The sequence below is a fragment of the Crocodylus siamensis genome, chromosome 4 (assembly GCF_052110815.1).
Source record: "Crocodylus siamensis isolate JL-2025a chromosome 4, ASM5211081v1, whole genome shotgun sequence".
Lineage (NCBI taxonomy): Eukaryota > Metazoa > Chordata > Crocodylia > Crocodylidae > Crocodylus > Crocodylus siamensis.
Window position 1 is genome coordinate 159,575,368 of NC_143398.1, and position 22,460 is coordinate 159,597,827.

Sequence of the window (22,460 nt, forward strand, 5' to 3'; positions counted from 1 at the left end):
GTGCTCAACCTGTAGGACAGATTCAGCCCACAGAGCCATGTAATCTGGCCTATGGGGCTTCCCCATGGTCTGAAAATTTATTGGCAAGGGAACAGTGGCAGTGTTAATTGCCATTTACTTGCTGCTAAATTTTTGGGCCTCGGTGCAGTCTCATGGTCTGGATAGCATGGCCCTGCTTGTTAGATTCAGCATGTAGGGCAGCACGGGGCTGATCTGGGCCCACAGGGCAGCATAAGGCCTAATCCTGGTATGCAAGGCTGGGCCGAGGCAGCATGGGACCTGATTGTGCCACCTGCAAGGGTGGCACAAGCCTGATCAGGGTGCACAGGGCCATACAGGGCACTGTGGGTCTTCTTCAGCCACAGGGGGCTGGGTGGAGGCAGTGCAGGGCCCAATCCCCACATACGGAGCCACTGAGGCACTGTGGGGCCTGATCCTGGCACATGAGGCCTGACTTGGCCTGTGGACTAGCTCTGTATCACAACTCTGGCCCACATGTCACAAGATTAAACACCATTGAGCTCAGTCACTATAAATGAAACTCTGACTGAAACAGGGTTAAACGTGCAATGGATTTGCTATACCTGTATAGCTACAGGAGCAAGCAGAGGTAGCTGCTACATCCTACCATTACTGACCAACTGCATGTTTTCATTACCACACAGAGGCTGGTTACAATTAGTGCTATTATTCAGTGTTGTACTGCATTTGTTTGGCTAAGTGTCTGTCTACTGTGCCCATCATGGTAGTCTCTGGGAGTCCCACATTGATGAGAAACATCTGCCTGAAGTAAGCAGTACCACCCATACGGAGCAGTCAAATGAATGTCTGCTGAAACCCTGATTGCTTTGCTAGCTGTGCCTATTAGTGAACGCACCTCTCCCAAATAACAATCTCTTTCTCCACAGATGTTCCAGTGGGTTTGATCGATATCGTGAGGAGTGGTTGTCTTATGGCTGTGGCCAGGAGGTGAGCTCAAGACAAGGGTATTTTCCCTTAACTTAACAGTGTTAGCACATCTGTGGCCCCCTCATTTTCTGAAAAAGGGGGATCCTACTCTCAGATACCTATCTCTTTTATAATGAGAAATTTGGTTGCTAATGGAATTCTTGGTAGGACAGTTGCTTTAAATATGCTTATGACCATGTGGAGAACGGTAAGTGGCTTTGGGCTCCTCAGAGACAGGGGTGGTTGAATTATCTCATGCCATGGAACTAAGGAAAACAGTTTCAGAATACAGCCACACCCAAATTCTCCAGAAACAAAAACATGAGCTTTGTGTAGTTAGGAAGAATATAAGCCTTGCTATACATGGCATCAGAACCAGTAATCCACTGAGTACAGTATTTTACCTCTGTTTTATGCTGGAATAGATGGATGATAATCTGTCTCATCTGATACCACCCCACTTTGCTACTCTGGCAGAAATCAATGGTCCATCTAATCCGGTGTCATCTCCGGCACCAGCCAGTGCTAGATGCTTTAAAGAAAGGTGTAAAAGAAGTACCTAATGGCACAGCACTAGCTCACTGAAGGATTTCTTCCTGAGCCTTTGAAGTATGATCATTATCCACCCTGAAGGAAGAAAATGTTTAGGTTTTGTTATTTCAATCCTAGTTAGTATTACTATCTCCACACTGACTGAGCTAATTACTTTGCTTTGCAAAAATCAGCTCTGATGACATATCTGGTTTTTGTCTGTTTTGTTTTGTTTATTTCCCGCTGAAGTCTCTGCTTTGTTCCCAGTTTACTAGATGGTTTCACTGAGGTACAGTCAGGTCACAAGCCCTAACTGAGGTCCATTGGTGCTTCAAGAAGGGTTAGAACTTGGGATCCTGCCAGTCGTTTGCTCAGATCACAAGTGTTTCTGTCCCTCTGAATGGAGGAGTGCTGGGAACAGTTGCCATTCTCCCTTTGTCTTTTCAGTCAAATGAGAAGACCTGTGAGGATTTAGCAGATGGCAGCTACTATTCACCGGCTCCGGACAGCTCCTTTACAACACCTGAGGAGGACATCAGCACCTCCACCTCCTCCATGTTCATTGACAGCCTCACCACGGAAGGTACAGGCAGGTGGGGTGATGCACTTTGCCAGGGAGGCTCTTGCCTCTCCTGTGAGAAATCTTTTGCTCCAAGGTCAAATGACGAAGTTAATTTAAATCAAAGACAAAGTTAGTTAACCTTCCCAGCTATTCAGTCCTATACCTCTAAGCTCAAGGACAGAAGAGAGTAGAGAGAAACAGGGAGGTAAAAATAGGGGGGGGCAAGATTCAGAGAGCAATGGAAGGAAACGTAAACCAAAACTCCACTTAAAAGGTGATAAATGGTTGCACTACACTGACTCTGCACAGTGGCAGCCTAAAGAAACTACAAAGCAAGTGCCATGAGGTTCCTTAAGCTTGGAATAAACCCAGTGTGAGGATCTCACCATCACAATACATAGGTTTAGTATTCATCAGTTGAAAGAACTAGAAAGTGCAAGTTACACTGAACTCTACCCTATGTTCCCCTCTGATCTCATCACAAATTCTCCAGAGAAGGAGCCACAACGTTCAGGATCTAGATCTCAGCCTTCCCATAGTTTGGAGTCAGGGCTTTGATTTCTCCAAAACATCTCCCTGGTGTAAACCCACCTTCCCATCACATGAATCTTTATCTCCTAGTAGCCACTTCACAAAATACATTAAATCTGCTACCGGCTGTTGCTTCTAGTCCAGTGGTTTAATGTCTCATTGCTGTAGATGACCCATAGCAAGTGGTGTTGTCACATTGGCAGTAATAAACCACAGCCATTCAGTTTATCTTCTGCTCTGAGAATGGAAGGTTTTATAGAATACAAAGTCCCCAAGTAAAGACCTGTAGCTCCCTTGAGGCACCCCTGTTCTAATGCCTGATAATCCTATTAACACATGGGCCGTCTCCTCTGATCCTAGCGGCAGGTATCACTTCAATTTCACTGCTTAATAGTCCCTAACGCAAACTGCTAATTAGAATAAATAGAAAGGAACATTAGTAATTGTCCTTCAGCTATGGAGAAGGAGCCTGTGGAGGGGGGGGGAGAGTTTGAGGCTGACAAAGTCGACTTTGAGAGGAGCAATTCAAGGAAAGGGGAGGAAAACACCACCACTGAGATTATTTTCCAACTCATCGCCAAGTCCTGGAAGAAGAACAAGAGGCTTTTTGTGACGTAGTCAAGCATGAAGTTAATTTGTAATCTTGGAAGGAAACAAACAGCCAGCTGCATTAGACAGCAAACTTTATCTGGAGAAGCAAGCAAAGCAGAGGAAAAAAAAAACAAAACAGAAAAAGACCCACCCCTTTTCATCCTCCTCAGCTCATTGAATCTCTCAGTGGAGATGTTTGTGAATGCATCTGACTAGCTGGCCTTGGTGTACTTTTATCTCAGCATTGGGACAGGGAAAAGTCCAAGCCAAATAGCAAAGAAACCTGGGGTAGGATTACTGCTGTAATTTTTCATAAGTAATGCTGTTGCTAATGTCAGACACTGAGAAACCTCCTCTAACCTTCATGCTAGTAACTTTGGAATGGAGGCACAGAAAAAGCAAAATGGGATTTATGGCTTCATATGAAATAGACCCTCTGGATTAACATCCTTTGCTTTATTTGTCTGAACTACCAGAATTAGCAACATGTTTCAGGAAATGGTCTTTTTTTACTATAAAGAGAGTCTTACAAATGTTTACTTTGTAGGTTTTTAGGTAATTTTTTTGCCTTTGGGGGATTATGCACACACTTGCACACATGCTCAGACAAAAATGCTCACGAATCAACAAGATTACCCCATCCCTTTCTTCTCTTGTCAGAAGGGTGTAATTGTTCACTGCTGACATGCCTAGGACCCAGTCCTGGGTACATTAATTCTGTTGCTTGCATACTACATGTACTCATTTAAAAAGTGGTTTGTGCTTTAGTTGTCACTTTGATAGGAGGAAGCGGCAAACAGAAACCCTGTGGTTTTATTCTTCTATTGTTTTCTGGGTGCCTTTTTCCCTACCAGACTAAGAGGTAAAACTACCATGAAACATAATATTGCAATACAAAGAGGCATGCCCTACATATAGGCTTTTGCATGGGGGGAAGGATGGTGTAAAAATGATGAGGCCCATATATAACTGCTAAATCTGCTTACCTTGGTTTCTTTCTTCCAGATGACACAAAGCTGAATCAGTATGCAGGAGTGGATAGTAAGTCTTCAACCTTTTCTTTACCTGGTCAGATTCTTTCTAAGTGGGAATGTGTCAAGCTGAAATCAAATGCACTTATTAGTTATGATCAGTCAATGGACTCAAGAGTTGGAAGCCAACATCAATGGGATGCAGTCAAGATAAGAATACAGTTATCCTTCCCCAGATGACTAATACTACCTTGAGTTGTTAAAAAATGAGAGTTTGAATCAGTATACATTGCGTTGATGGTAATTTGTTTTGATCGTTTCCTCAGTCTTGGTGGGTAAACCAAGCTAATTGTTTTTCATTTTATACTCTGTAAAATCTATTTCAGTTTCTCATTCCCGAGCATTACCACAAAGCCTCTTGCCTCTGAATTTCCTCAGTGATGCAAACGAACATTTTAAATCTTAACATATAAAAGCAAGCCTGCTAGTAGCCCATCTTTGGTTCTCCCTAGGCTTCCTTTTTGTCAGTAGTTCATTTCACAATGAACTTCAAAGACAAAGAACTCTGCTGGCCAAGTACTGTCTATATTACCATAACACTACTGTTATCATATAGTGGTGCAAGAAAAATCCCAGTGCCTCGTTCTGTGATGTCTGGTTTGCAAGAGCTGCCACACAATGACACTAATATCCCTGGTGGTTTGTACAAGGTATATGTGCAGATCACAATTCCATCCCAGCTGGGCTGATGGAGCTCATAGAAGTAAATTATGAGCTACCGCAGACTATAATAGGTACAGGATTGGGTCCACTGCAAGCACGAGACCTTTGAAATTCATGACCTTCTCAATTTTAGCCAAACTGCTGCTTAAATGGCTGGTAATGTCATTGCTAATCTGTGCGGTAAACACCCTTCATAGCTCTGCTCCTATCTCTTCTCTGTGTAATTGAATATTCATAGCTAAGGAATGAAAGGGAGCCAGAAGAATTGTGGGTAAGACACACTAAGGACACTGCTCAGCATATGGCTAATGGTTTTCCGTCAGAATGAGCATTTCAATACATGAGGAATATGAATTGAGGGGTGTCTGTTGGGTGCTTGTTTATTCCCTTCTCAAATCAAATGTTGCTGCTGTTTCAAAGGGACGATCGCATCCAGGAATTCACCTGGGGGATCCACCATCTAGGGCACGTCTTGCTTCATCTGAATTATTTCAGGGGAGGAAAGGGGGAGATACTGTCTTGTACTGGCAGCCTCTGTATGGGGGATGATGGGAGGATGTGGTGAATTCCCTGTGTCATGGGTGTCACTGAGATAAATTCAATCAATGCAGGTAAATCACACACAATACATTATATAGCTTGGGCCACCAGATACTTCAGCTCCAAAGACACAGGCCTCTGCCATGTAAGCTAAGCTCTCTCACAGTATTAGTTCACTTATTCTCTTCATGGGCTGGACCCTAGAGGGTAAGATCACTCCTACACACATGGCAGAACAAAGGCACAGGGTGTCCTTGGCTTTCATTTCCACTGAACCACCCCACTCCTGCCTCTGCTGTGCAAGAGGTAATTCAGCAGACCCAACAAAGGAAATCAGCAGTTAAGAAAGGATGGCCCAAGCCATCATGCAAATCATCATTATTGATGAGGAATATTAGCATGGACAAAGGCCTCTGTCCTCCCTTTGCTCCTGCTGGAGAAGTCTCCCCTTGCTCCTACACTGTGGTCATTTATTTCACTGGGTTCCAAAAATCCCAGTTTCTATCTCTGCATTCCCATCCCTCCATAACAATCTCTTTGCAGGTGTGAGAAGTGACCTTCCTTCAAAGAAAACAGGAGCCCCAATTCATGCTGGGACTATTGTGGGGATAGTTCTGGCTGTCCTGCTTATTGCAGCCATCATCCTTGCTGGAATTTACATCAACAGCCACCCCACCTCCAATGCTGCCTTGTTTTTCATTGAGGTGAGTGAGGAGACCCCGTCCCAGCCCTACCCAGCTGTCATCAGAACTATCAGAAGCAAGGGAGATGTGTCCCAACCCCTCTCCATTGTCTCCTCCCGTTAAGGTTTCTGCAGGTCCCAGCAAGGTTATGTATTCACTCCATTGGGTAGTGTAAGATCACACAACCCAGTTTATACCCTTGGTATAAATTAGCAAGGCATTGACTTCACTGGCATTATACTGTTTTTATTTTTTGAAATTTCATGTCTCAGGACAAATCAGTTCCAACTTGTGTCAACTAAGCAGAGCTCAATCATTCAAGTCTGGGTGGCAGTACCACCAACAAGTATCCTGCCTCCCAGGGTCTTAAGCCTAGGGTTTCAGATACTCCCAGATCTTTGGCAGGCATCCTACATGCAAGCCCCAAGCCCCAGAGGCCTTGGAATTCAGCTGCCCCCTAGTCTCACTTGCCCCTAGCCAAAAGGCCAAAGCAGCAAGCTAGAAGGAAATCCCAAGAGCAAAGCCCCATCATCATAAATTGTGTAGTCAAGATCCTCACACTGGATGATTGGAGGCATAATAGACTCTTGCAGGGGTCAGCCTGCCCACAGTGCAAGGGGCATGCCTTCACCCTCTACCTACACTGAGTCATTCAAGGCCAAGGGGAAGGGTATCTCCCCTGCCAGGTCAGTAAAACCACCTAGGCTGAAACCATCATCATGGTATCTCCCTGCCAGATAAGTAGGATCAGCCCCCTAACACAGTCCCTTCCTTAATGGGGGTCCCTTGCTTTAGTACTCACACTCCCATAGATTTGTGCAGTCGAAGTATACTGAGCCATGAGTACATTGATTTGGGCAGTTGAAAGAACTAAGCCATGAATAAGAAAAAGGCAGTTTACCTACAGGTGCAGCTACCCTCAGGAAATCCTAACCTTCTGGAGAAGAAGAGGGAGGCTGGGCCTCAACAACAGCTCAGGAGCCGACCATGCATTTAAAGATTTATTTTGCTGCGGTCTGAATTCTCTCAGCAGTCCTGATTCAGATACATTTCAATTAACCCAGCTGCCTTGCCCTGACTGCATCTGGGGAAGTGGAAAGGAGCAGGGGAGGGGGACTTTGATATCCTTCATATCAAAATGTTTCTTTTCATGGTTCTACAGGCACAGCTAATCTCCAACTTCCAGTTGTTGATTCTGTCTGAAATCCAGCTGCTTTCTTTTCCATGCATACCCACACTTACTTTTTTACTCTCTCACATTCTTTTTCCACATTCCCCCTCCCTCTCACACCACTGCAGACGTTTTCACATGCTTGCACATCAGTACACATGCAGATTCTAGAGAGAGAGCTCATCTAGAGTGTAACAAAAATTTTGGTTGCTACCTTTTGAGCTGGATTTTTTAAATTAATGTTGCCAGGCTTTATGGACAAACGATGCTTCATCAGAGATGTAACTGATGGTGTGTGTGTGTTTCAAATGCAGATTTTTAACTTCAAAAATACAGGTGGTTATGACAAACCCCCTGGAGCCATCAGGATTGGGTTGAATTCTAGCCTGGGGTCTGATGGGGGAGAAGATGAGCAGCATGTAGACCCCAACCTTTCTCAGCTGCTACCTGGTCTCTTTACACCATCTGTTTTTCTTCCATTTGTCTCTATCAGGAGACCAGCTTCACAGGATCAATCTCTCAACCTCCCAACAGTTTAGTATCTTAGCACCTCACAAGCATTCTTGTATTTATTATCTTCATAGCATTCAACTAGAGAAGAGCACTGCTCTTATCCCCATTGAACAGATGGGGAGCTGAAGTGAAGAGAGACAAAATGATTCGCACAAGATCATATTGGAAATCTGTGGCAGAGCAGGGGGTTAAAGTGGGTTTTCCTGAGTCCACAATACCCTAACTACAAAGCCATTCTTCCTGAGGCCTAGTTTCACTAGAGGTTTCATTTCCTCTCTCCCCACTTCCCAATTTAACCTCATTTATTAGTTTATGCATCAGAACTAGCCTTTGAGAAAAAACTGTTAGCCCATTGGTCCCTGGCTCTATGGCACTGTATATAGTTCTTCAAACAATAGGTGTGCAGCACTTAGCAATGTTAATACAATTAAACCTATCCACAGTGATCCCTTCAGCAGCTTACAAAGGCTAGCTGCTTCATCGAGGTGGGTGTGCTAATAATGGTGAGCAGGTATTCAGTGACATTTGGAGTGGTCTCTGAAGGTAGGAATTATTAATGAGGTGGGCTCTCATAAAAGTGACATAGAAGCTTTTTGCAAAGCTCCTTGCATAGCCCTTAATTAAAGACTATTAGTTTCTCATGCATCTTTGTCCTTGTCCCCAGCGGAGACCACACCACTGGCCTGCTATGAAGTTCCGAAACCACACTAACCACACGACATACTCTGAGGTGGAACCAACCAGCCAGGAGAAGGAAGGCTTTGTTGAAGCAGAACAATGCTGAGCATACCCTTTCCTTACCCTGCCCCAAGCCCCAGCCTTCTGTGTCTCAAGTGTTGGAGTTTCCTGTTATTCAATTGCAAATTTTCTCTTTTCTTGAAAAAGGAACAGCAACCAGAAGAAAAAGGCCCAGCAGAGCTTTGAAAAGAATGTCAGGGCAATCAATGCAAGGATACAATTCTTCCTGATTCCTCCTGGGACAGTGGAGCTTGAAACACGGGCAGTGAATTGTAACAACAATTTGGCACCAAAGACTGAGACGTGGCACTAAGGAAAGCTGGAGTCAAGTTTTCGTCCTGTTTAATTTTGTTTTGTTTTGTTTTGCTTTGGGCCTTTATTTCTGCGACCACCCCAAGCCCTTAAGAGGAGCAATTCCCATTCCTAGACCCACATCCTCTGATCGGTGTGACATGGCTCCAAACCCTCTGTTTTCAAGATAACAATTATTATCCTATCTCCAGCAAGACAGACAAATCTGACTTATTCTAAGGCTTATGTACTGTAGGAGAACCTTCTACAGGTGCAGTTATGAACAAATAGCTTTAACTTGCCTTTTCTATACAATTTTGCTGATGCCTGCAAAGGGAGAGTGTGAGAGTGAGAGACCTCAGATACTTCTCCTTCAAAGTCAGTCTTCTGTTGTTAGCACAGCCACCATCCAGGAACCGATCAAATTATAATGGGAAAAGCTGGGGAAAGAGCATAAAGGAAAACATTATTCTTCTAGGGCTAAACCCTGACGTAACTTCATACAAATTTTAATGGGAATTTCACAAGAGTGAGGAGGAAGGAAAGCCTGAGCTCAGTTACATCATCCTAAAACAGGGGTATCTCCATAGGCATCAATAAAATCCACCTGATCCAAAGCTGTGATCAGTGCCGTCTTTCTACTGACTTTGTTTAAGTTTGGATCAGGCTCCTATTCTGGATTTTTGTTGGTATCGCTACAGGCCTCAAGCAAAGCAGCGACTTCAGCATTAGACCCCCTAGGTGCTTACTCTTTTCTTTTCTTTTCTTTTTTTTTGCCAATCAGAAACAAAGATTAGTCTTCAGAAAATAAAGACTCCAATCTGTTCCCATCAAAGCCAAGTGCTAAACTCTCACTGACTCCAGCTACAGCAGCTTTGGGATCTGAAGTGAGGAAAGAAAGACAGTCAGCAGCAATTCCAAGTCTGGTGTGAGGTGCAGTTTACATTCCTGGAAGAAAAAGGGCAAGTTGGTTGTGTGCTGTTTTTTCATGATCCTCAGCTATTTATTCTGATGTCATGTTTGGTGCATATTTTATCCACTGGCTGGTTCAGCTGTCACTGGTGGTGATTACTGCCAAAGGCAGGATCTGTCTAATTAATGTTTTCCCTTTCTTTGTCTGAATTTATATAGCCATTAAGGATAAACATGGATGCTTCATGGAATTTAGAACCTGGCTTATACTTCTTCACATATAGCCATTAGGGAAGCTTTTGCTGCAACTTATTATGGCATAAGGACACCAAAATTCTCAAAAAAGATAAGTCAGACAGAACCTTGCCAAGTTATTATGGCCCATACACAGAGACAGTACTTCTCCGGGGGTATTTTGAAAATGATCGTTAGCTCCAAGTAAAACCTTGAGCTAGAAGTAGATTTGTCTCCACTTCCCCCAAATAGAAAAGGGACACTGTCATAAGTTTTTTTGCTTCAGCTATCACAAGCTTTAAAATGCTTATAATTTGGTAATGGATATCCCTTGGATTCTCAGTCTCTTTAAAAATAATTACCTTGTTTTTATTTTTTGCATATATATACAATAATAGTTGGCAAAGTAGCAGTCAGATGGGTATTCCTCTTTATTCCTCCTCATATAATACAGAGATAGCTAGCAATTGTGAATAGCTGTAAAGATACTTTACAGAGTGCGTAATTAAACTGCCTAAATAAGTCACTGCCAGGAAATATGACAGCCAAGATCTAAGAAGGATTCTAAAGAGAATTAGACATGTAAATGAAGAATGGTGAAAATATATACGAGATATCATAAGTCTTTATGCTTCAAGGTAAAAGCCAACCTATGAGGTCAGGAAGAAACTTCCCTTATGGGCACGTTATTCCAGAATTGTCTCCTGAAGGCTTATTATAACTTCTACTGAAACATATGGTACCAGGTACTTTCAGAGACAGAATACCAGATTAAAAGAACTACTGGTCTGATTTAGTACAGCAGTGCTTCTTATTTCCCAATTACCATTATTCATTATGCTCTGATAGGTTTTTGGTTTTTCAGTATTTTATTATTTATGAATTCTGATGATTACTTTTAGGTAAATTTATGGCTAATTTTCAAGGTATTGACATTTTTTACTTAGCAATAAATAAAATGTTTCTCTTTCAACTATAGAGAGAAAAAAATCAGACCCCTCCTGAGCTTCAGTCTGCTGAGAATGTGTTTCTAGTGAGACTGGAAGGCTGGGATTTGCTAGCACCCTCTGGAGAAAATCAACACTTAAAAAGTTGTCAAATGTAGGGATTTATTTAGTTAAATATATTTTTATAGATTTTGATCAGTTTTTACCTAAAATTATGAACACTCTGCCTGACATTACCACATTTTGCACAGCTGCTGCTTAGGGAGGTAGTAAGCAACAGAGAGTATCACAAATTACCTAAAAGAAACAACAAAAAATCCTTTGGTTTCCCAGTGTTGACAAGGAGGTTAAGGAAGTAATTTGGCAAGGCTGTGGTTATTTTGTGCTTCATAAGAAGCAAAAGAAAAAAAAAAGCTGCTGTTTGCCAAAATAGGAAAAGGGAGACTGTAAAAATTATTATTTCATGCTTCTGAAAGAGTGAAAGGTAAATAAATTACTTTAGAAATTACTTGCCAGTAGGTACATCTACATGTGCCCCTACAATGCTGTCATTACTTTGCAAGCATTTAGTACTTCCTTTTGGAAGTACTAAATGCCAGTGCATTAACAGCCTGTACTGTGCTGTCTGCGCAGCACAGTTATTTTCAGCTGCTATGTTGCTGTAGCAATGTGCTATACCAAGGGAGTGCACCACTATGGCGACGTAGCTGCGGCATCTCAGTTTTTGCTCACCGATGCTACACAGCTGTAGCACATTGCTATGGCAACATAGTGTCACATGTAGACACTCCCAGTGCCCCTTTAATGAAACTAAAATGGGAACAGAGCATGCTAACACATGAGTTTATGTGCTTGCTCCCTACCAGTAAATCAGTATGACATCTTTTATCTAATTTCTCAGTAATTGAAACAGTGGCTTGTATTTAATCATGTTGATGTGAAGTGTTTTGTGCTGTTCATCTATGATATACTGTGTAGAGGGTAATCAGATACCATGCAACTGGTTTTGAGAAGCACAACACACATCTTTATACACACCCCTTCATATATTAGGAGAAAGGATCAACTCTGCTATCTGTCAGGTCTGGCTCTGGAAACTGTAAAGCCATTTCTGAGTCAGGGAAATCGGTAGGATACAATCTTTCAGGATCCAGGGTCCCAAGTTTGCATGGCACATGGCCTCTTAGTGGAACAAGCCTATATCAGACTCCAAAGAGCAGTGGATATGATGACGGTAAATGGAAGAAAGAGAAAAGGATTTTTACTACCAACCTCTGAGCACTATTTTACTCTTCAAGCAAATGGGGTGAATAGATCTGGGAGCAAATGGAAGGCTAAATACCCACAATGAAAACAGATTAGCTTGCACGTGTGTCTCCCCTCAGTATAAGCCCACTGGCTTCATGCTGCCCACTCATCCTGTGCCAAACTACAGGAAGGCATGCCAATACCAGTACTGTGACATTCCTGGTAGAAGGTTTCTGTATCACTCGGCTTCTGCAGCCATATTCTAAAGTTTCACTCTAGCTCCGGGTTGGGCTTCCTCAGAAGTAAATTGTATAATGTACATGTGTATATCAACTTGTATATTTTATAAGTATAAAATGAGCTGGGACTGTTAGTTGTGCTCAGTCCACTGCTCAGCTGGTTAAAATTTGGATGCAAAATATAGGAAAATGCTGATATTCCATATTTGTCTTTTTAAAGACAGCACCCTTGCAGTTTGCAGTGACTATTGATCATGTTGTTGGTGTAGGGGAGCTGCTTATCCTGACATAGAGAATGAGGTGTTACATCTGTTAATCAACCACTTGTGTGTATTCACCAGTTGTAAAAATATACAACAGGGTTTAGTCAAGACCCGGCTGTTTGGTTCTTTTCCAGTTAAAGTTGGAGTCTAAACCCCCTTTGTTTTCAATGAAAGTAAGACCCAACTCCAAAATAATCTCTCTCTCAGTAACTAATGACCTACTTTCCACATACTTGAATTTACAGCACAATTGGACTGTTTTGGGGGACTAAAGGCACTTTAGCTGTCTTCTAATGCAATGTATTTACTATGGATTATCTGCATGGAATATTGTGTTAACACAAAAAGATCTTATGTTTTGAACTGCTTTCTATTCAAAATAAAAATTGCAAAGGATTGTGGGAGATGTTGTTATGAAAATTCTGAGCATGATGGGAGTAGTCTTTTATTTGTCTTCTGCATTACGTAATGGACACTATGGGCGTGTCCAGATGAGCACACACATGTCTCTTGCTCTGCCTTAAACCCCTTTGAGGCAGGACAGGAGACACATGAGGGAATGAAAAAATGTTCCCTGTACTTCCACTGGGCCGGGCCCATGGCAGCAGGACCTGGCATGGTGGGCAGGGACTGCGCACCACGCCTGCCGGGTCCTGCCAGCCCTGGGGCTGGTCCTGCTGGCCCTGGGGCCCAGCCTGACCAGGTGGCAGAGGGGCCCCAAGTGCAGCAGGTCCTCCCACCAAGGGCCTGGCCCGACCGGGCAGCAGAGAGGACCCAGGACCCAGCTGGGTCCAGCACATGGTCCCCACATGCCACACCGGGTCCTGCCACCATGATTCAGCTTGGCCAGGTGGCAGAGAGGCCCCAGGGCCAGCAGGACCTGGCTGGACCCAGCATGTGGTCCCCATGTGCCGCACTGGGTCCTGCTGCCATGGCTCAGAGCACCCTACTCCTGCTGCTGCTGCTAAAGGTAAGTTATGGGGCCTGAGCAGGGGGGAAGCTGGGGCTGTCCAGGGTGCCTGGGACCTGGGGCAGGGGGGGGCTGTGGCCCTCCAGGGTGCCTGGAGCCCTGGGTGGGGGGGCTTGGGCCCTGTGGGGGATAGGGGCTGTGGCCCTCCAGGGGGAGCTAGGGCCCTATGGGGGGGCATTCCATGTGCTTTGGAGGGGGGGCTGCACCCTGTGGGGGCCAGGGGACCCACTTCTCCTGAGAAGCCTCCCTACAAGGTCCCCCACACCTAAAGTTCCCCCCAGCAATTGCCCCACACCTACCCACACACCAACCCACATCCCTCCACACACACATACCCACCTTCCCTCATACACCTTCCCACACCCTTCCTGCAAACACCACATGCCCCCATTATACACCCATGATGTGCAAAGAAAACCAAAAGTGCACATCAACACATACAGGTATTTAAAATTTATTTGATCATGATGATAGAGACACTTATAGACTTCTACATTGCTTTAACATTGTAAATATACCAACAAAGCATCGCCCAACTGATTGCTGTCTCTCTCTCTCTCTAGATATATATGTGTGTGTGTATAGAGTGGTCTTTTGTGTTAATTGTGGAAAAACTTGGATTTTGGGGTATTTTAAAAATGGATTTGGGATGCTGCTGCAGCAGTACAGCTGGCACAAGGGGTAGTGTCCCCAGGTACCAAGTGGCCGGGCCCCAGAAGCTCCTGAGAGCAAGTAGCCCTGAACTGCCAGGGCAGCTTTTTGTACGAATGGGGCCAGGACAGGGCAGCTTTTTATACTGCTGGGGACTGCACAGGTGCTGGCCCCAGGCTCTAGCTCCCCCTGCTGCAGATCTGGGAGGAGCCAAGCAGGGTTATTTTGCCCCAAGTGGCACAATTTGCTCCACAATAAAGTGCATGTCCGAGCACGTGTGCTGAGGCAAAAAGCCCCAGCTCAAATTTGCACCGCTTCTATTTGAGCTGCTGCAAACCCACATGCTTGCATGTGTGGACGCACCCATATCAGGCTAACAGTCATATGTGTAGCTTTTTTAAGAGTCTTTTTTTCTGTGTTATTTAATAGCACATTGTATTACCAAAAAAGAAAAAATTTCCAAGAACTTAGGCCTGATTCGTATCCTATTTATCAGTATAACTCCAGTGGAGTTATTGCTGAGTTACCTAAGTGTAACTAAGATCTGAATCAAGCCTGCCATTTTCTTCTTGTTATTCTTTATAGGTTATTTAGATTTTGCAAGCCATTCAACATGAACAATGAAATTACATAAATCCATTTCACTTTCTGTCTATAATCAGGATCACTTTCTCAGTTTCTGCACTGGGTACTAAGAGTAATATAAAAAAGATCACTGGGCTGAGACAACCAAGTATCCTATAGTATAGGCCAGAGTATAGTTTTTGCTGTATAGTAAAAGTATAAACACTGTGAAAGAAGTCAGGGAAGAATTGTACCATGGAGACACTGTCTGTACCTTAGCTATACTATAACAATGAGGTCTGCAATGAGTGATAGGTGTTAATAAATTAAATCACTCAGAATGTTGACATGGCGGTTTTCATATACATTGCACCTAAAATGATAATGGTACAATCATAAGTACAACCACAGCACTTTTTTTTTTCAGTATGCACCTTCAGGTGATGTAGTTTACAGCTGACTGGTAACCCTGAGTACATCAGGACTTCAATGTAGTGGAGAGATACCTAAACTAGATTTAAATAAACCAGCTTGGGTACTGGAAGCAGCAGGGTGAGATTAAAACATAGGCAAAATAGGCACATACCTAGGGCCCTGAGCTGCAGAGGGGCCCCGTCCTTCCCTTTGCAGCAGCATGAATGACCCTATCTGCCTCCCTTCCCTTCCCCTCCCCTCCCTTCCACTGGCCTCGCTGCCACAGTGGCTGCTTCCTAGTGGTGGTTCCAAGCCTTGCTCTCCGCAGTGCTGAGGTGGGCAGGGGAGTCTCAACTGGACTGGGGCCCATGAGTTTGTTTGCCTGGGGCCCACTAAAGGGTTACTCTGGCCCTGTGAAGCTGACTAAATGCAGCAGCATGGACTAATTTACCTAGTTCTCAGCAGGGTAAAGTACCCTGTGCTGAACTCCATGCTGTCATGACTAGCATGCTCCAGAATCTTGTACATCACATTGCAGTCTGCAGTGTATACACACAGCACTTGCATTTTTTCCAGGTTGCTAAAGAAATTGATGGAGGGAGAAGAGATGGAATGTAAAAGAAAAATTTAAAATCTAGGTGCTTTTATGTTAATATATCATCTTTCTGTATTACCTTGTATCTAGAAATCAGAAGGTGATGTGAATAATTAGCTCATTAAGCTTCTTAGCATCCCTAGGACATAGATATTAGCTCCATTTTAGAGATGCATAAATTGAGGCACAAGGACATTCACAGTAGAATAAGGGTGGTTTGTAGTTAAGTTTGGGACTCAGAAGACTCAAGTGTAATTCTAGACTTTGCTGTGAAATCTTGGGCAAGTCACTGAATTTCTCTGTACCCCAGGTCCCCATCTCTAACATGGGGATAGTGATGTTTCATTTCTCCCAGTCTTTGCCTGCCGTATCTATTTAGTTTATAAACTCTGGGCAAAGATGTTGTCTGGCAAAATTAAGGGTGATATTGGCTGAGGACTCAGGGTTTCCTGTGATATAAATAATAATAATAATGACTTGCTCAGTAATAGCACAGTAAGATAGTGGCAAACATGGCAGGTGAAAAAGAGAATTCTTACCTCCCATCAGTTCTTGTTCTAGTTATTTTTCTTAACAGAAAAGTGACCAGGGCTTGCTGCCAGCAGCAGAGTTGGAATAAATCACACTTGGCCTGGATACTCATTTTGATCTCTCTTTTCCATTTTTTCTTCTTTTTTTATAACACTGTTGATTTTTTCCCCCTCAAGGTTTGCTTTAAAATATATAAATAAACAGAGATGCAAAAAATCAGCTCTCCTGAACAAATAGCTTTCATACAAAGTATCATGCTAGCAGCCCAGCAACTTATAAATAAATATATTATGCAAATAAACAAGGGCTCATGCAGTGGAAATGCAGCTATAGCCTTAGAAACAGCAGCACACTCAACTATAACTAATGGCACTAAGAAAGCCACTAGACAGTATACTGCTACAAAGAAGCCTTGTGGTTGATAGAATAGATACCTATATCTGAAACTGCAATTTTTACTACTACCAAGGGGTAAGTTTGCAGGATAAGTGTGAGAAAAGAATTAGGACTCCTGAGTTCCCTGTCCAGTTGTGTCATTTACTTGCTGGGTATGGCCGTAGGCAACTGAACCTCACTGTGCCCGATTTTCACATTTACGAAAGGAGGGCTGATAATTTTTTCCTCTCTCATAGGAGGATTGTGAAGTGTAATATGTAAATGTTTGGAAAACAGTTTGAGATTCTGCGGTGAAAGGGTTTGGTTTTGAAAGAGCAAATGTTATTGTTTAGGTTTGTAAGCATTTGCCTGAGGTCAAAGCATCCTGGATTCAAGGCTGTCTCCTCCCCCATCCCTCCATAAAACAGTACAGAAGTCTTTTCAACTCCAGAAATCAGAAAAGGATGTCACTTTATTTGTCTGGCTGCAATATATATAAAAACAACTTAATTCACCAGAGCAGATTGAGAGAGAAAGAGGAAAAAAACATTCACACAAACTGAGGCACATACAAATTGTAAAGAAGGTCTGACAGAAGCCATGAATCCTCTTACTGCTGGTTTTATTATCTTTGTAAGACAATTTTATTAGTTTGCATAGGATAGATTTCCCCCTACAGGTCCATAGAGACCAGCAGCAGATTTTTTTGGTGTAGCAAAGGAGAAAATATTAAAAGACACATGCACCTGTTAGACCACCACACTTTTTCTTCCAAGGATGTGCTCCCACTTTCCCAGGGAATGTTGCATCTATCTGTCATGAATTGCACTAGCAAGAACTAGTCAGTGCCTTCCTTGCCTTCAGATCAGATGGTTGAACTAGCTGTGATCATATGTATACCACGTAGGCCAAATCTCAAAGCCAGAATCTGGGAGGGAGAGGAGGGCTACCAGTGTCTTTGTTTAAGAGTTAATAGGAAATTTTATATACACCTTGTTTCTCTTCATCTGAATTTGACTGAGCTGTAAACTCAGAAGTCTAAATTCTGTCCTAAGACTTAAAAACGGTAGAAATGGGAAGGCCATCCTGTATCATTACAGGCTTGCTCCCAACACTGTACACTTTCGATCTTTTGCCCAATTAGGTTTCAAATGTCTCAAGCAAGAATGTTTCTACCATCATGAAGAGCTTCTCTTTTGCACTTGTGAATGGCATGTAGGGAAAGATTAGAGGGCAAAATCCTGTACTATAATAATTATCATTGCATCCTCCAGACAGGCCTGACTGATTAGCTGAGCCTAGGAAAGCAGAAAACACCTGTACTTTTCCTTTTAGCTATCAAGTAGAAAGAATCACTGCAATAGCCATCATCTTCTGGCATCCATTGTCATTACAAAGGGACAAAGAAGAAATTCTGAGCCCATTTTTACATATTGGAAATTTAGTGGGGTTTTTTCCTTTAATGTATTAAATACAGCTGCTTGTGTAAGTAGGTCAGAGTAGGCAGCAGATTTTCTTTTCTTCTTGAGAAACTGACCTAAATTATGGCTGGCCCCCTCCTCAACTGGAGCTAAAAGTCAGAACAATAGGTAGGTGTTTTTGTTGTTTTTGAAAACCTAACAAAAGCTGAGACATGCTGGCAGAATGCATGTTAAGCCCTTTTGCTCTGCACAAAAATCCAACTCAGGTTTGTTTTGATAAAAAAAGAAAAAGAAAACCTTTTATATTATTTCCAACAAGTAATGAAAAGAAAAGATCAGGTTTGCTGTTCTTTCCAGAATAATGGTAGGTTTCATGCTCCCTGACAGACTGCATACTAATACACTACGGCTTCCTGGTGCCTGCTGCTGAGGGTTAGTTCAATGACTCTGCTTGGCAGTGGAGGGATTCGTAACTCTGTCATCCTACAGAATAAATAGAAAACCTGCAGTGAGAGTCTCCAGTCTATTCCAGCCTTCCCCCCAAACCCCACCTTAATCCCCTTGGCTAACAGCGGTGAAGATATCTTGATGCACCAGAAAGTCCACAAAGGAATGGAAATATATCACAGCTCCCACTGTTGGTGAAAAAAGTAAACAATGTCCAGAGGTTCCTGGAAAAGGCAATGAAAGAAAACGAATTTGTACTCAGTCCTCCTAGAAGTAGCCTGTACCATGAATATTAAAGTGGGAATAGATATCTACCCAAAATGAGGCATGTAGTAACAAATAGCAAAGACGGATGCTTGAAACAAAAGCTGGGTTAATTTTTTAGCATTTGTAACATTCCCTGCTATTTTACTCCCTCCATTCATCATTTCTAATAACAGAAGCCAGATTCTCTCTTAACTCTGAACAGTGCACGCTCATTGACTCCTATGGAATTTCACTGTTGTAACTTTCAAGAGAATTTGCATCTTTTTCTGTGTGGGATGGAGATAAACTTGTATCTGTAATGAACTGGTAGTCTATTGATCAAACATAGTTGAGAGACATAAGAGGAGGTCGAATATATTTAATTATTAAGAAGACACACGATAATCTCCTCCTCCCACTATTATCTACTTATCAAGGAACTGTTATAAAGGAATCCTTCAGGGATTCACTTTTTTCTAAATATCTAGAAAACTGAAACATTACCTTTAAGGCAGGAAGAGCCACATCCTAACAGGATTTGGTTTTTTTCCCCAAAAAGAAAAAACTCAAAATGGCCAGGCTTCCCACAAACCTTTTTGCCCACTTTCCCTTTCACTGAAAAATTAAGGCATTTAACCATTATTATTATGGATATTATATTTCTATAGCATATAACAAAATGCCTTACAAATGTTAATTATGCAGAAATCACCCTACTAAACACTGAAATGAGCCAAACTCTGATGTGGAACATGCCAGCTGCTTAACTGGGCAAAGAAACATTAGACAATAATTTAGGATAGGAGCAATAGAAGTGTAAGTGCAGAGGAGATGTAGGTAAGCAGAACGTAAATCCCAAGACAAGAACGTTGGTTAGAAGCACAGGAGTTAATATTCCTACTCTTGCAAAATATTCCCTGGTCTCATTCACCACTGTGTGGTCAGATTCCTGGTTTTACATCTGTTCAAAGGACAGCAGCCACAATGTCTCTGAGCACCACACAGAAGCATTAGTTGTATGTGAACTTTCAGTAATAGGATCATAGGACCGGAAGGGATCTCTTGGAACATTGAGCCCAACCCACTGTATTTGCAGGTAACCATTTGGCCAAAAACATCGATCCAAAGATCCACCTTAGCCCTTCTCACACATCACAGCTACAAAGCACAAATTTTAAAAAATGTGCCACAGGAAGAGAGCAAGACAGATTAGGTGCCACGAGTGTTTTAACTATGGGAAACCATGCTCAGCTGACCCAAGTAAGTGAACATGCTCTAACTTTCAAAGGAAAGCAAAAAAATAGCTCTTGCCAATCTGACCTGAGGGAGAATTCCTTTCCAATCTTATATCTCTCTGATCAGTTCAACCTTGAGTGCATAAACAAGATCCACCAGTCAGGTGTCTGGGGACATCATCTCCAGGTTGCTGGCCAGGACTTTGGAACAACCAAAGATGAGAGTGTTTCTTGAAGTTTCCATCCTCAATTTATTGTAAGCTCTAGGCAGTGCTGTGTGAATAACTCATGCAGTGCAGACATGACCTGTAAAGCTCATAGTTATGTACTTCACTGACAAATCTCAATGCTTTGATATAAGAAGCTCCCAGTAACCTGAGGCAGAGCAATTGCTGAATCACCAGGATTTTTTCTTATGGAAACCAGATTTTCCTTGGAGCGATTTCATCCAAATAATGACCAGGCCAACCAACATCCTAAGCTTGGGAAAGCTGATGAGATAATAGGAAAAGGTGGTATTGGCTGCAGTAGGTTTCCTATCTGTTATGAAGCTTCCCATGGCTTGAATGGGTAATTATCTCCATGTTGTTCTGACAGGTTCCCATCTGTTTAGGACTGAGCACTGCATCTTAAAAAGCACTACAGACGGAGGAGCGCCAGTTATGCTTTGACAGGCTTGCTCAGCTATTCAGAAAACCAGAGGAATCTGATTTGAGATGCTAATGAATTCTTGGTAATCCAACTCTTTCTTGTGCCAATATCTATTTCTCTGTGAAGGTGGAAGATAGAGGGAGACTATTGTGCAGCTGGAGACAGGAGAGTATACCCAAGAACTGAAGTACTTGTGATGGGTTAAACTGGGAAACAGTGTCAGATCTTCAGATGGCATTTTTTTCCTTCAGGGGAATAAGCCCTAAGTAGCCAATGAGAAGGTACAACACTGCAGGGCATAAAAATTGGATTTTCTACAAGGCTCTCTCTCTTTCTCCCCCCTTCCATCCCGCTCCTCCCTCCCTCCCTCTCTCTCTCCCTCTCTGTCTCTCACACTCACTTCCCCAGTTCTCTCATTCAGTGTCATACTTCCTCCAATTAAATGCCTAATGTCATAGTCAGAGGTAGGGGCTGACAGTCAAGACTCCTAAATTCTGTCCCCAGCTTTGTCTCTTATCCACTGAGCAACTTTGAGGAAGTCACTTAGCCTCTTTCTGCTTCATCTTGCATAGCTTTCCTACTTCCTAGGGAGTGTTATATGGTTCAATGATTTAATGTGTCCAAAACATTCTGAGATCCTGGGAATGAAAGATGTAGAAGGACCACAGTTTCATTCATATGTCTTAACTTTGATCATTTTCCCAAATGAGATGGAGGAGGCAAGGAGAAGCTGGCAAATCCTATCATTAATTTGATTTTTATTCAAATTTGGATTAGGTTCCTCCTGTACTCAGGTGTCAAAAGGAGTGATGGAAATGAAGGCACCCCATTAAGTGCCAGTGCTGGTGAATATTCTTTTTAGGTCCTTCTGAAGCTTTAAAGTTTCATGGCACTTCAGGCCAATTAAACTTTGTCCTGTTGCTGCAGTGAGGACGGCAACAAATGGATTAATGCAGTACAACAGAACTGAGTTCAGGATCAGAATAGCAAGAGTTAATCAGTCAAGGAAGTCAATATGAGTCCTGCACTTTAAGACTAACCGAGTTCTCAAAAAAGGGATTAATATTAATCCTTTCCTTCTATTTACTTTTTGGCATTTACTTTTCAGTTATCTCTTTTTCTGCTCCCATATCTGCTTCACATTTCACTTCTTCTAGTGTGGCAGAAAAACAGAGAAATCACACTTTGGAATATTTGCTAATATAATATATAACAGGATTCAGATCCCTCTAGCACCATATCAGAGCTAGGCTCATGCTGTCTGTGTGGGTGAGGTCAGGACCTTGGTTTTGTGAGCAGCTCCTTTGTCTTTGCTCTGTACCATACCTCGGACCTCCTGTGCATTGCCGTCACTGCCTATATAAAAACTCAAACCAACTAGAACAAGACGATTTGTTCCTGAAATCTCATTAATGTGACAGGATGCAACAAAACATCACCTTAATTTGCTCCATAACATAATGCAATGGTAGAAAAGCTGGATGATGAATCAACAATCTACTGCTAATTGTACATTTTCATCTTCCATAACAAGCTTTAAGGTACTCTATTCAGGGTGCATAAAGGCTGCATGTGAGCAGCCTAATAGCAACTCAGAGTTCCACTGAAACCTCAGGAGGAAACAAGTGAGTGGCAAATGAAGGAGAATTTTGATTTAAACAGAGAATAAGCACAGAAGAACCTTTACTGCCTCTCTAAGCCTGTTTGGGGAGCATCATCAATTG

General features: G+C 42.7%; 1 protein-coding gene across 1 annotated transcript in view; it reads left to right on the forward strand.

Annotated features, from left to right (window-relative positions):
* PLXDC1 (plexin domain containing 1) overlaps window positions 1–13,035 on the forward strand; it is a 54,709-nt gene extending 41,674 nt beyond the window's left edge. Inside the window, exons 10-14 of the mRNA XM_090044556.1 lie at window positions 909–969; window positions 1,927–2,062; window positions 4,169–4,204; window positions 5,941–6,101; window positions 8,429–13,035. Coding sequence (XP_089900682.1) covers window positions 909–969; window positions 1,927–2,062; window positions 4,169–4,204; window positions 5,941–6,101; window positions 8,429–8,548 — 514 coding nt within the window. The 3' untranslated portion in view covers window positions 8,549–13,035. The remainder of the gene's footprint in view (window positions 1–908; window positions 970–1,926; window positions 2,063–4,168; window positions 4,205–5,940; window positions 6,102–8,428) is intronic.
* The last annotated feature ends 9,425 nt before the right edge of the window (window positions 13,036–22,460 follow it).